General features: G+C 38.7%; 1 protein-coding gene across 2 annotated transcripts in view; it reads right to left on the bottom strand.

Annotated features, from left to right (window-relative positions):
• The window catches only part of osbpl10b (oxysterol binding protein-like 10b), a 77379-nt gene extending 64611 nt beyond the window's left edge, over positions 1 to 12768 (bottom strand). The window contains exons 1-4 of one of the 2 annotated variants that reach the window (XM_007251821.4): positions 12367 to 12768; positions 8302 to 8477; positions 6122 to 6201; positions 2625 to 2858 (exon numbers count right to left, since the gene is read on the bottom strand). In XM_007251821.4, coding sequence (XP_007251883.3) covers positions 2625 to 2858; positions 6122 to 6201; positions 8302 to 8477; positions 12367 to 12596 — 720 coding nt within the window. In that variant the 5' untranslated portion in view covers positions 12597 to 12768. The remainder of the gene's footprint in view (positions 1 to 2624; positions 2859 to 6121; positions 6202 to 8301; positions 8478 to 12366) is intronic. The other variant, XM_007251822.4, reaches the window with a different exon arrangement.
• Positions 12769 to 15243: the final 2475 nt, after the last annotated feature.

Raw genomic sequence — 15243 nt, 5'->3', positions numbered from 1 at the left:
AGTCTTTAAAAGTTACTATTTACAAAAGAGACAAAAGTTAACAGATTTTGGTTTTACTAAATGTTTGAAAACTTTATATTTGGACTAAATAAAACTTTTATATTTATTCTGTTCTATTTTTTTTTTTATATATTTTTTTGGAGCCTATCCCAGCCGGCATCGGGCAGAAGGCAGTATACACCCTGGACAGTCCCACAATCCATCGTGTAATTATAATTTTATTCCTAATTTTTTTTCCATTTTCTCCTCAATTTACAAGGACAATTACTCAACCCACTCATTAGAACTCCCACTATCACTAGTGAAGCCCCAACACCAGGAGGGTGAAGACTAGCACATGCCTCCTCCGATACATGTCAAGTCAGCCATCGCCTCCTTTAGAACTGCTGCTAATGCAGCATTGCCGAATAGCATCATAGCGTGCTCGGAGGAAAGTGCAGCGACTTGGTTCCGATACATCAGCTCACAGATGCCCTGTTCTGCCTCGGATCCTCCTTTACACACATACTCTGTAAACAATGTTGAGACTAGGTTTTATAAAAGCTAAGATTCTCTCCAGCAGAGGTGGAGATCTAGAGGCTAGAGTCCAGCATAGTTTGATGACAGGCTCTTGGCTCTTACTCAACAACTATATTTTATAATTAACCTCTGAGTTTACCAAACTCTGCATAAATGCAGCCAACCAGGACTGAAGATTACTAATAACTGCTTTCAAGGTACTGTCTTAAGGAGCATATGAGCTAAACTGCATAAAGTAATGTGCTTATAAAACTGATAGTAAACTGACCTTAAAAACCATCAAGCAACTGGTGGGAAATGCAACACAATTGCTTATGTAAGATAATAGTTTAGCACAACTTCAGACAAAGCTTATGACCATACCTTCACTATGCCCTGGAGTCCCACACTCATAAAAAGGAAACACTAACAGTGAAATATTGCTGCAACAATGTCAAAACAATGTGATGACACAGACTTTCTGCTGAACAGCCGTTTTTAAACGCTGAGGCATCACTCCAGGCCAGCTGAGTCTGAAGAGCTCCATAGAGGACCCAGCTAATACTGCATTTTGCAAACCAGGCAAGTATGATTCTTAAAGAAGGACTTAGGGAACAACTCCACACCAAACGACACGTGACTCATCAAAACACGAGTCAGGTGTCAACAGCTGAGTGTGATCAGTGCTGTACTGCAGAGCCTGAGGGTCCTGTTTTAAAGGAACAGGGTCTGGCTGCAGATCTCATCTGTGAGGCTCACAGTAGCGTGTAATTTACCTCATCTGTGGGCACGGAAATGACGTGTGCATAAAGTATATATAGAAACAGACTTATCTGCTGCTTGCTGTGAGTGAAGTTTATGTTGACAGCATCAGCAGCATGTTTTTAAAGCAATATGCACGTACATTTTTTGGTTACTTAGGAAAGCCATAATTTCTATAAAATAGCAGGGAATTAATATTACAAATTCCGCTGCTTGTTATGCACTTACTTCTAGTAAATTAAGTTAAACAATGTTAACTTAATGGTCTAAAAATCAAATCTAATGCTAAGTGATGTCTTTACACAGAACAATAACAAAATAAAATGCTACTCACTTACCGTGCTTTAGCTTAATAAAACTATTAGTTAGCAAAATGTTTCTTCATTTAAAGTGCATCATTTATTTTTAAAACATATTAAAATAGGAAGCATGATTCTGCATTTTACACAAGCCCACGTCAGACTCTATTGTGGGTGTGTATTTTTCTGTGCAATTTAACACTTAGCAATGTCAGAAATAGCATTTAATACAGAGCTGTAGTAATTATCTGGGCAAAATACCAGATTAAACCCAAACTTGCAGAGTACACCTGAAAGTTGGGTCAGATCATCGTCAGATCATGATCTTGCCCTTAATGAAATTTAGCTTGCATCTTTAAATTTGAACAAGAGCTAATAGGCTAATATAGCTAACAAACGCTTGCTTTAATATTGCCTCAAATAGCGAGCGCATGCCTGTTTTACATGGTGTAAAGTCATACACAGACCAGAAGATCTTTCTATCCACTCTTTACTTCTCTTTCACCTTCTCCCAGACTTCGGGAAACTTAACGATTGTTAGACACAAAAGGACTGGTTGATGTGTTCACAAAGGACACGAGCTGAACTGACTGATTGACACACTCTATCCAAGTGTATTTTAACCTATTGGTTTACTATTGCTTAATGGTATAATTTAATTGGTGAAAGACTGCATTGAGTGTAGGAGATGAGATGCCCAGCCCTTTTAAGGCTTTTCCTTTCTTTTTTTCTCTCTCTTTTTGGATACTATGCGTTGATAATACACGCTGATGTGCTTTTACTCTTATCTAATGTTCTTCTTCATGTTTCTTTACATATATTTGTAATGCTGAAACATTTAAGTAAACTGTAATATCTTTAAATTCTAATCTTTGACTTGTGGTCATCTTTTCAAGTTCTAATATTTGAACAGTCATTCATTAGAACTGGAAGTTCTTACATCCAAGCTTTATATAAGTCATGCTCTGGTAAATTATCCAACAATACAAGTGAGACTCCCCCAAGCTATCACTTTAAAGGTATTTAAGACGAATTAGCCATCTTCGCCACTGAGCCTGTCCCTACCTCTTTGACCTGGTGCAGGGGTGCAGGGCTGTGGTTGGAGGCCCGCTGGCTGCTGGTGGGGGACTTGTGGTGGGTGATGGTGATGATGGAGCCGGGGTTCCCATGGCCATGCGGGGTGTTCTGTCTCTGGGTGTTGATGGAGGAGCAGGGCGGGGCGGGGTGTGGGAGTAAGGAGAAGCTGCGGGTCCGGCCAGCGAAGGAAGAGGAGAAGGTCGAGGAAGAGGTGCGGCAGCCCTGAAAGAGATGGCAGCAGCAGCAGGAGCTCGAATCAGAGCACCCACAATTCCTCTTGAGGACACAAACTGGCCCTCGACCGCCACCCCGTTGCCCTGTCACACATGAGGGCATCGTCTAATCGGCAGGACCAGAAAAAGCAGCCTCGGAATCAGTAAGGGAGGGAGGGAGCAGCATGGAGAGGGAGGAAGGGAGATGAGCCAGGAATATGAGAAGACAGAAAAGAATGTGCTGGAATGCATTACGCTCCCCAGGGAGCAGCGAGGAAGCAAAGGACGTCACCACAGCTCACAGAAATGCCTCCATCTCTCAAAATTTCTCCATCACACGTAGATTTGTGTGTACAAAATCCTGATCCCTAATCTAATGAGGTTTTTAAATATTTCCACATCTTTTCTGTGGAATCGTACCAAAATCAATATATCAGTCTCCTGTGTTGATGGAAATGCATCCGGACTGAGCCTGAAAAAATCTAGAGGCTGGCTGACACATAAAAGCTCACTCTAAAAGGCAGTTCTAAACTGGATAGTATACACTCAGCATCAAAAAAATGTTGCAAAAATGTTTGCACCCAGAAGGAAGTGTTGGTTTGGAATGGTATTTGGATGGATGGCTTAGCAGCTTGAATCTTGGTCATATTTACACATAAAATGTAGAGTGTAACTTTTTTTTTTGATGATGAGTGTATAAAGAATACACAAAATATACAAAGGTTAAGATGAGCTTAAACAAATATACACAGAAAAAATAAAATAAAAATAAAACCTCAAATTCGAGGAGACTGAAGGCGTCTCTGTGGCCGCTCTAATCAGTCTGACTGAGCTGCACGGCCCCAGTCTTATAAACAGTTCAATATAGGAGCCGCCTTGTCTCAGGCGAGAAAAAGCTTGCATAAGGCAGAGATTAGATAATCTAACACCTCACAGCAAACCTCAGCAAGGCTGTGCAGAGCTGCCAGTTTATAAATGTACCCTGTACCCACACTCACCAGCTTATCAGGTATACCTACCATATGGATGCTGTCATTAAAAAACATTGTATCTTCATAACTATTTTTTTACTCTCAGTTACATACTGTGAATTTAACAGGTGTTGATTACATTGTGTCAGAATATCATGATGAATGTGGTAATAGAAACAATTTCTCTTATCCTTATTGGAGATAAGAGGTTTTTGTGTTACAGTATCGATATAGATGCAACAGGGCCTACTATTAAGCAAACAATAACTGACTGTAGCCCATTTGTTACTGCATGCTAGTTATTAGTTCCTCTACACATTGTGCATTAATTAAGAGAGACCACAATAGATCCACTAACCAATAAGCAAAAAAGGCACTCTAAAATGGTTATTTAGAGTTGTTTAAGAATTGCCATAGTAGAACCATCTTTGTAAAGAAGATGAGTAAGTGTTAACAACACTTTTCAAACATTTAAAGATCCTTTTAACACACACACACACACATCTCACTTCCAAACATGGTTCTTTAAGGAAACAAAATAGTTTCTTCTATAAAATCCCTAAAAATAGCACCTTTGGTGTAAACGGTAAAATGGCCAATCAAAGGAGGAATAAGGCAATACCGGGTGAATGATACTACGAGTATTTGTACTGAACGGTCATGGTACGAGGGACATGGTTCAGCTCATCCAGTCACGCTATTAGAAAATTATATTTCACTAGCATGTGTGCCACCAAGAAAACTTCAGCCTTAAACCATTAATTTGTATGGTATTGTGGTAACTGTAGTGGTTTAGGAGTGCTCCTTCCCTCAAATCATGGTGAAATCATGATGGATTGGAAGAGGACGATGTGTCAGAATGTTTGTTGTGTTGTGTGTGTGGGAAAAAAAAACCACACTGAACAAAATAATATTTTACTATTTAACTATAAAGGGGGCACCTTTCGGCAGTAGATCATCTGGAACAAACTATAACTTTCATGACTGTGTTCACATTAACTACCCCTGGGTATGTAGTCTGAAGGCTGCAAATGGAGACAACCCTGCCCTGACACTCTTATTAATATCTGTGTTACACATTTATAATCATTTTCTAACTTATGTTTCAGAAGGAATTATAATTATGATATATGATATATGAATAGGCCCTCTCCTTTTTGCCATGGAGATTGTTACCGAAATAGAAACACAAGCTTGATTTTGTATTAACCCATATATGACAACTATGCCAGAAGCACTGTGCATCTAATTACTCAGTCAGCATCTTAATAGCTAAAAATACATGGTATTAATCAAAAACAGCATCACTAATCACTATGACAAAGGTTGTGTGCCATTCTGCTTTCTAATGAGTTCACTGTTGTGTCACAAGCAAAGCTTTATTAAAAGATCTAAGATACTGAATAATTTATCTCAGCTCCTCTTCAAGAAGACACTGTTGATCAACTAGACACATCCACTTCATGATTCATATGTCAACCAAATGTAAATAATGACTGTAAGGACACATTCAAGCCCTGCGAGCTAGTAAACAAACATTTGGTCTGACACGTTGCAGGCCTGCTTCAGTAAAAGGGACGTTTTATGTGTAACTTATTACTCTAGCACGATGAAAGTGAAAGTAAATGGTTAATGTTTAACTTGCAGAGGCCAACTCAAACTCAATGTTTTGAAGAACTATATTTAGGAATTTCTGGAACTAAACACTGAATGTAGGCCTTATTTACTAGGCATTAGAAATTGATTTTTTTTTTTTAATAATAATATAGATATAAAACGTGTTCATTCTCCTCAGTTATACTATTCTCATACTCTGTGGGATTTCTTTTAAATGCGGAAATTAAATATAAACCGAAAAATATTGGGACAAAAGCCATTAAATACACAAAACAACAATAAACCAAGCTACACATTCCTCAACTGTTCAGGCTGCAGTTTGAGAGAACACAAAACACTGAAAAAAGACTGCCAGCACAACAGCCAGACTCATGATCTGTCTTTCAAAGTATAGTTCAGAGAGATAACTGACAAGATCTCAACTGTTGTAAAGAAGTGCATCTTCAGCAAACTGTCCCTCATTCAGCACAGGAAGCGAGCTGGAATATCCTTGAAAGCAACCCTGAATCACAAGATTGCTAGGGCAGTTTGCCAAAGTGACAAAGAGGTCATAGGAAAACAGAAAAAAGAGCGAAAGAAACAGAGAGAGAGAGACAGCAAGAGACAGAGACAGACAAAGAGAAGGAGTGAAAGAGAGAGATATGAGAAGCTGAAGCACAGAGCCGACTGTAATAAACTGGTTTACCTTGGCACTGCTATCTGAATGGCGACGGGCACAGAGCTGGAGCTGGTTCATCCACAGCTGTCGCTCACACGCATCACATGCTGCACAGATAAACAGTACAAAAATATCAGCATCATCCCTATATCTGCCTATATACATATGTAGTGCATATATGATTAATATGTACATGTAACATGTACAATATGATATATGATAACTACAATATTACAACATAATTTATCACGATGACTGTAACACACTATGTCAGTAATGGCATAATGTACATTAACGTACTCTGAACATTAAAGTGGACATACTGATAATGCAACATTTTAATGTTAATGCCAATTACCTCATTTTTTCTTATTAAGCCCATTTTTCTCCACAATGTGGAAGGTCAATTACTCAATCCCTATTTATACGAACTCACCCTCTCTCACTAGTAATGCTCCCAACACTAAAGGGTGATGGCTATCTCATGTATTCCCCAATGCACGTGTTAAGTCAGCCACTCCTGATTTTAGAAATGCCACTGATGCAGCATCACAGTGTTTTCAGGAAAGTGCCTGGTCCACAGCTCCAATACATCAGCTAACAGAGTCCTGTGCAGATTGACCAATCACTTTACGAGTGATGTGGGGAGAGAGCCACATTTACCCACCAAAAAAGCATTTTTAATTGTGCACTCTCAGACCCCGGCTGCTGGATTACCACCTTTTTTTCAACATGACTGTATATATATGTATATATATTACTCAAGTATAGCAGTGTAAAAGACACAGTCACAGTGGTCTGAATGAAAACAGGTTATTCCAGAGAAACTTTCAGATTGTATAATCTCTAATCTCTATAATCTCTACAATGCAAGTACAAACAATTTGCTATTCAGTCAATGAATGTTATGAATGTAATTAGATTTTTTATACTATTGCAGGCATATATTATATTATATTATATTATATTATATTATTCTATTCATATTATAATATTATATGCATTAATGTAGTAAATGCAGAACTTATGTGCGTGGTTAGGGATAGAGGTTTGAAATGAAAGGACAGGTGCAAACACCCCAGAGTACTACCATGTGGGTAACCACGGGTCAACCAAGGGTCCTTCCATAGACGCCCTGCTCGTTCATCATACTTTTGACTTGGTGCCCACCTCTTTGTAGATTAACCACAGTCCCAAGTTGTATAAATATATATATATATATATAATTGAGTTACACAACGATTTTCAATAGATCTCCTGTAACGCTGATTTCATAGTAAAATCACAAATCAAAAAAATATTGCTATCCTAATACTGGCCCTGTGCCATACTAGTGGTGTTTATCTGTTGAATTCAGAGCACAGAGGAACAGAATGTTTCTGCCTCAGTTATTTATAGAGACGTTGTAGTAAATGTGAGCATTTCGCAGCGTTGAGATGACAGCAAGATATTAAATCTCGTGCGAAACACACAAACTCAATTTGAGGCTCCGCTCTAGCCTGGGGTCAGACCAGAAAAGTGTGAAATGAGAAAAGTAGCACTTGAAGATTGTTGCTGTCGAGCACAGCCACAGAGGGAGTAGAGTGCTGTTTGACCCCTGCAGCCCAGTACGTCACACGGAAAGTGTGCCTGTCCATGATCCTGCTCTTAACTAGTATTCAATCTAAAATGCATTTCTGATACGCACAGACATTTAGTTCATCATGTGCAGTTCAGCTTATCAGCTGACAGAATGGGTTTAATGCAGCGTAGTGAGAAATAGGAGGGAGACAGCCTTAATAAAAGGCAGCCTGTTTCAACTGGCAGAGGGAGAGAGAGAGAGAGGGAGAGAGAGGCAGGGAGGCAGAGACGACCGCAGCTGGCAGCAGAGAAGAAAGCAATGAGAGACACGGAGAGGGATATGTTCCAATGAAAAGAAAGAGGTGGTTTGCCCCAGGTAACAGTGCTGATAAAACGAAGCAGTGTTTAGAAGATGGCAGACAGAAAAAAAGTCTAAGGACACAAGCAGAGAAAAAAGGGAATGAATGACAGTGAATAAAGAAATCTGAGGTGGCAAAGGGACAGAAGGATCAGAGCAGTGGAAAGTAAATATGATGAGAACGAGGTGGAGGGAGTGTGCTGGAAAGAGTGAGTGTTGCAGGGAGCAGAAGTGAGAGATCAGAAAAAAAAGAGACGGAGGAGAAAAACATCAGGCGGTTTATTATTACCTCTAAGCTTGAAGAGCTCTCCGTTAGCAGCATAGACTGTGAACATGAAAGGAAACTCATCACTTGGGGCAACTGAAGAGCCAATCAGAGGCAAGGATCCTCGCGGCTTTTGGTTCTTACTCTGCTCGTTTAAGAAGTACTGCAGCTGTCCAAGCTCAGGGTCCAGCACGAAATATCTGCAGGGGGTAGGAGAGAGAAGAGAAAGAGAGGAAGGAGTGGTGATATTGTCACACATATACTTGAAGAACACATTTTCCTTACTTTTAAAGTTTCCTCATATATATATACACTCATTTTATGCAATATCTTATTTAAATCATTCCTTAACATTTATAAATGTTCTGTAGACTTGCCAGTTTGTACAGTCAATATATGGGTAACTGCAGCAAATTTACATATATCCACATATGCAGGCTACTGTAGTTACATGGAGTTGATGCAGCCAATCCTTTTTTTAAGCGCTTTATTAGGGACACCCGTACACCTACTCATTCATTTAATTACCTAATTAGCCAACTCTGCAGCTACAGTGCATTGTATTAAACTATGCAGCTTCAGGTAATGTTTACATCAACCATCAAAATGGGGTTAAATGTACTCTCAGTCATTTTGAGTGTGGCATATTTGTGGGTGCCATATGGGCTGGTTGTTGATCTCCTGACAATGTGCTTCATACAGAATTTAACTACAAGGAAAATACACTTTGTTGATGAAAGAGGTCAGTTAAGAATGTCTCAATGGATTAAGCTTCCAAAAACAGCAACAGTTGCTGAGATAACCACTCGGCTACAATTATAGTTAGATGATAACCATCCCAGAACTCTTTCAACCCATGATCAGAAGAGAGGCAACACAGAAGAAGACCTCACCAGGTTCCACCTCTCTCAGTCAAAAACAGAAAGCTGAGGCTGTAATGAGCACAGGATTACCAGACCTGGACAGTCAAAACTGTTAAAAAAATGTAGCCTGGTCTGATGGTGCATAATTTATGTATATACACATACACCATCTTCTGACAGCTACTTTAAGTATGACACAGCACCATGTCACAAAGCCATTTCAACCTGGTTTTATTAATGAAATAGATGATCTTTGAGATATGCCAGAAAAGCAGAACTGCAGCATGAATGTGGTCCTTAAAAATCTGCAGGAATAGCATGATGTAATCATATCAACATGAACAAGAATCTCAAAGGAATGTTGCAGTATCTTGAGAAGTGTCAAATACTTGCAAACCAAAAAGAGACTACAAGAAAAAACATGTGCAAAATGTAAACACAGCTACAGTGTCTACGTTACATTTAAAAAGAAAGACAAAATGTGTATACATTTGTTTAAAATTATTTATAAAAAAAAAATGTTCCCTACAATAAATATCCCCCAATACAGTGTAACACTAAGCCAGATGCATTCTATCTTACTACCCTTAAATGACCCAAGAGGAACCAATAAGCACAAGCACAGGCAGTTCCAAAGCAGAACAGCTTGTTTTCTTTGGGTTTTAAAATTCAACAAGCATCCGAAAGCCAAATGCTGAGATCAAGCCCAAATCCCCTTTTCAATAAACCAATCATAAATAATAAGACTGCAATCAAAATTATTACCCTAATCTGAGCAAAAATCACCTTTAAAGTGGCATTTGTTATCATTCTAAATGAAATGGAGAGCAATCTGAACTGAGACATCAATTCCAAATGTGTTCCGTCACTTGCCAAAGACAATCACATCAGTGGAGTGTTGGGTTCACAAGGCACACAGACACAGCAAAGCCAATGTACAACATAAAACATGAATGATGTGAGTGTGGAGATGCCCGTGTTTGAATTAATTAGAGCAAGGAATAATTACCAAATTAATCCCTAAGGACAGGACATTTTTCCTCTTTGATTTTTTGTCTGACTCTATAAAAAGCTCATTTTGTCTCCTCCAGTCCACATACACACAATGGTCGTTGGTGTGTCCAGTTCGTGTATGAGCAAATGTGTGGGGTATTTGGGAGACGGTGCAGCGAGCGCATAACTCGCTGATCTTTGGGCTCATTATATGGCTGGCTGCTTTCCCCATCGATTGCAAGGCAAGGCAGCAGCGAGAAGAGAACATTAAGGGGGTGAGGGATTTCCTATCACAGATGAGTCATAGTCTCTCCCAGATGAAAGGAGCGTAACTAGGGCTGCGCTGCATTCACTCATGCAGTATGCAGAGCCATGAAATTCCCACCCTCACACAAAACAACAAACCGCCCCTCTATGAATGAGAGGCTGGGGGCTTATGCATGTTACACGCTCACTAGTAGGCGTCTACCACCGTCAGCGTTGATTCACAGAACCTGAAAATTCAAAATACCTGATTCTTAGCCATTTTAACGTTTGCACTTGAATGTATTCACACATTTTGACCTAAAATCAATTAAAATAGTGGATATAAGTATAAGTAGTTATTGTGATAAATAATATTCAATACATCTTTCTACAGCTCATCATTAGTGTTGTCAATACATAAACAACACTGATCAGTGCTAATTACAAAGACAGCATAATCAGTGCTGTTCAATTAGATCTACAATGTTATACAAAATAAATATGAAATAAATAATTATTGTTTAGCTGCATATTGCCACATGTGGACAAAAATATTCAATGGTTTAAAAAAAGTTTATCTTGCTTTTGTTGGAGTAAAAGTTTCCTCTATCCAAAAAAAGTGTCTTTGTACTAGACTTTAAGGCATTGCTCTGAGGATTTGATTGCATTCAGTGACAAAAGTATTAATTCCGTCAGGACGTTCGATGCTGATCATTACATCACCTCATCCCAAAAAGTATTGGAAGAAGTACTCATCATTCATCATTCTAGAGAACACAGTCCTACCACTGCTCCACAGCTCAATGCTGGCAGACTTTGTACCCATCAATAGCGCACACCTGGCATTAGACATGATGCTAATAGATGTCTTTCTACTTTGATGAAAAGTAAAAAAAGACCACATTATATTACAAACTTTTTTGCATAGTTGAAATATCTGCTTGAAAGTGTAGATGTGTATTATTCAATAAATATTTTTCAATTGCAGTTTTCTATAATAGCTTTCTGTTTGAAAAGGACACCAAAATTACATTACATAATTTATGCAATGGTAAAAATTGCAAAATGCTTTGAAGCATCCTTAACCCCTTAACATGCCTTGCTCCGAATACAGGCTACAGGTGTAGGTGAAACAAAACCCTCTTTTTCTCTGCAGAAAAATAACTTATTTGAATTCTGAAAATGTAAGGGCTTTGAAATCTCCTACAGTTGGAGAAGCTGTCTGTTTTCCCTCTGCTTCACTTAACACGAGCTGTTTGATATGTATTCAGGAAAATACTGATTTTAAAAAGTTCAGGAAAGAGCCAATTTTATGATTTTAATAATTATATTTTGACATTAGCAGATTTAATGTATTTGTTTATATTATCTTTTACAATGACGATTTTCATTAATGTTCCTTATCAAACATGAAAGCTTTTAATGTAATGCTTGGAAATCTTGGAAATCCTCAAGATTTAGTGGTGTAATGTCATGCTTTTGTTTAAAGAAGTATTAACATGTATGTTTCCGTATTATTTACAGTAAAAGGCACATCCTGCTGCTATACTACAAAAATAATGCTGTATACAGCTGTGCATTAGACCACCTAAAACCACAACAATAACACATGCCTCTGTCAGAACTGAGTGCTGTGCACAAGTTGGACAGGACGGTGTTTCTGTAGAGAGAAATGGTGATTAAACTGTACAAAACATATTTACCCTTTAACTGACCCTCCTTAGTTAAACATGGGCTACATTAAAGACAATAACAGGTCGATTCCTCCCTGATGGTTGAGAAAATGAGATAAGATGAGAGGAGATGAGAAGAGAGGGTGTGAGGGATGGTGTATTGGATATGTGGGATGGTCCCTCATGATGAGGAATGGTGAAATAATGGCTCAATAGCTGTAAAAAGAAACGTCTAGAGCAAACACTCCTCCAAACATTGGGTCTAAAACTGTTTTTAAAGTAAAGTTCTGTCGGGCTCAGTGAGAAGGAGCTACCTGTTTTGCCAGCCTTGCAGTAAATTGGTGTATTTGTTGAGAACTCCCTCCAAGTGTCGCTTGTGGCTCTGGGACGGGTTCCCGCTTCCACGTCCGGGACTGGGCGAGCTGCTCCTGCCCGCCCTGGGTGAGCTGTTCCCCGGCCTCACTGTGGGCTTCCCCCGCTCTCCCGCCGCCGCCACAGTCCTGCTGCTCCCGCAACGCGACACTCCTCCGCACGCTCTCTCCATTGGTCCAAACTGACAGTTTTACACGACTAGCAGACTCACAGCTGGCATTCCTGCTGAAAAAAGAAAGCAGCAGCGGGAACGGGAGATAGAGGCGGCCGCTGGAGCGCGTCGTGCTGTAGAGTGAAGCGCTGCTGCTGCTGCTGTGTGATTGTTTTGAGCTGTGTGGGACTCCCTCAGCCCTCCAGCGGAATGGCTCGAGCTGAGAGGACGCACCGGCCCCGCCCCCTCCTCCTACTACACCAACAGCACGAGCTCACTCAGCTCAGAGCAGCACAAAGTTTACCTACAGCTCTGGAAAAAAATATTTAGAGACCACTTCAGTTTCTGAATCAGTTTATCTGATTTTGCTATTCATAGGTTTATGTTTGAGGAAAATGAACATTGTTGTTTTATCCCATAAACAACGGACAACATTTCTCCCAAATTCCCAATAAAAATATTGTCATTCAGAACATTTATTTGCAGAAATAACAAAACGATGCAGAGCTTTCAGACCTCAAATAATGCAAAGAAAACAAGTTCATTCATACAGTTTTAAAAGTTCAGAAATCAATATTTGGTGGGATAACCCTGGTTTTAATCACAGTTTTCATGCATTTTGGCATATTCTCCTCCTCCTAACTTTATGCCACTCCTGGTGCAGAAAATCCTGGTTTGATGGCTTGTGATCATCCATCTTACTCTTGATTACATTCCAGAGGTTTGGTAAACTCAAAGGAACAAGTGGCCTCATCTTCCAGAGCTGTACTCCCATTAAATGTTAATATCTATATTATACTACACAGGGGCTTTAGATGCATTTTTTTGTAATTGGGGTGGATTTTGGTCTGGGGAAATGTGCAATGAATTTTAATTCTGGTGTAATTTTATCAGGTTGTTAAACATCTGAACACCTAAACACCTAAAACTCTATTTTAGAGACATATTTAATAATTCATCAAGTCTTCAACTACTTTATATATTCATCAGCCTTATTTTAAAATCACTGCTATGCTAATGCTATGATAATGACATTAATGTGTCACAGTTTATTACCAACAATGACTTTATATGGGCATTTAACTTTTTATTTTGTCTGGTTCTGGCTTACATTTGAATTCTATTCACTTTACATTTGGACCACAGCTTTTAATTCTAACCCCTAAGGGTGGGCGATATGGCCCTAAAATAATATCACGATATTACATGATATTATCACGATAACGATACTCTTGACGATATGACAAAATACTCAATTTGAAAAATGATTTCAAGTATACACTACTGCATTAAAATAAATGTTAAATTTTCTTATTGCGTATGATATGATATGAAATGGCACACCCCTAACTGAGATATAAAAAAATACAATGATCCAGAATATCATGGCACTAATAATGCACTCCAAATATCTCCATATATCCAGTATTAAATAAAAAAATTAATGATACTGGACAGAATCTGATTTTAGTAGATATATAATGGTATTTGAGAACAGTGTGAATTTTTCTTTTGCTAAAAACAGTAAAAAAGTAGTACCCTGATGTGATAATTAGGGGTGGGTGATATGGCACGATATTTCAGGGTAAAATATCGTTCACGATATAAAACATTTTTGGCGATATTATCGTGTACGATATGATATGGCACACCCCTACTAACCACTTTACAATATATGGGCCATATCGATTAGTTATTCCCTTTTCTTTTGCGTATGGGTCAGTTCTTTGCCACATCTGTTCATTTTACTCACTTCGCTGTATATAGGCCAGACCTAGATCACCCCCTTTAATTCTAAAAGTCTGCTCTTTACTTTATAGTACGTGAACCAGATGTGCAGCATCTTAATTCAGGATGTGCTCCATTCTGGTTCTGGAGATCTACTGCCCTGTAGAGTTTGGTTTCAACCTTTCTATAGTGATATATAGAGGTACTCCATTAAAAATTACATTTTACATATCTGACTAATACATTTTAATATGCCAATAATGTGGTCAAGACTAAGGAGATAGGGTGGAGTTTGCGACGCCTCTCCAGACCTTGAAAAAGGGAAGTGAAGATTTAACTAGATATGCCCCTGTATAACAGGCTGGGTTAGATTACAAACACTGAGGCTGATTATAGAAAGGAACAGAACAGAATCTACTTTATGAATCTGATATTTGAATGTGTAGATCTGCACATTCATGCAACTATCTTATGAAGAGTAACTGTTTATTATACCTTGGGTGTATTGACAAATATCTTTCAGTTATGATTACTTAACTTAGTATCTATAATTACATAATCATTGTGTGAAACCTTGTATTTTATATGCATTAACCAATACTCACATTGTATTTGATCATTTTTATTACTCACAGTGTATTTTACACGCATTTATATAGAAGTTTGATCAGGCATGTGACTAACACAGACTTTATTATGACAAATTAACCCACATGATACATAAGGCATTTACTAACACATAGGATTTATTGTATGGCGGACTAACCACGCGTTACTAACACATTAACATATAACATATGAAATCTATTGTGTGACTTGCGTAGGTCAAGCTTGAAGCATTTCGTTCACTGCATGACCCTAACTAACGGCCATCAATCATCGGCTGGTACACTCTGTGTGATTTCGACTGGTACGCTCGGTACGGGGCTAAATTGCTACA

The sequence above is a fragment of the Astyanax mexicanus genome, chromosome 6 (genome assembly GCF_023375975.1).
Source record: "Astyanax mexicanus isolate ESR-SI-001 chromosome 6, AstMex3_surface, whole genome shotgun sequence".
In the NCBI taxonomy this organism is placed as follows: domain Eukaryota; kingdom Metazoa; phylum Chordata; class Actinopteri; order Characiformes; family Acestrorhamphidae; genus Astyanax; species Astyanax mexicanus.
The sequence above is the reverse complement of the archived record's forward strand: the minus strand, read 5'-3'. Positions and strand labels throughout refer to the sequence as shown.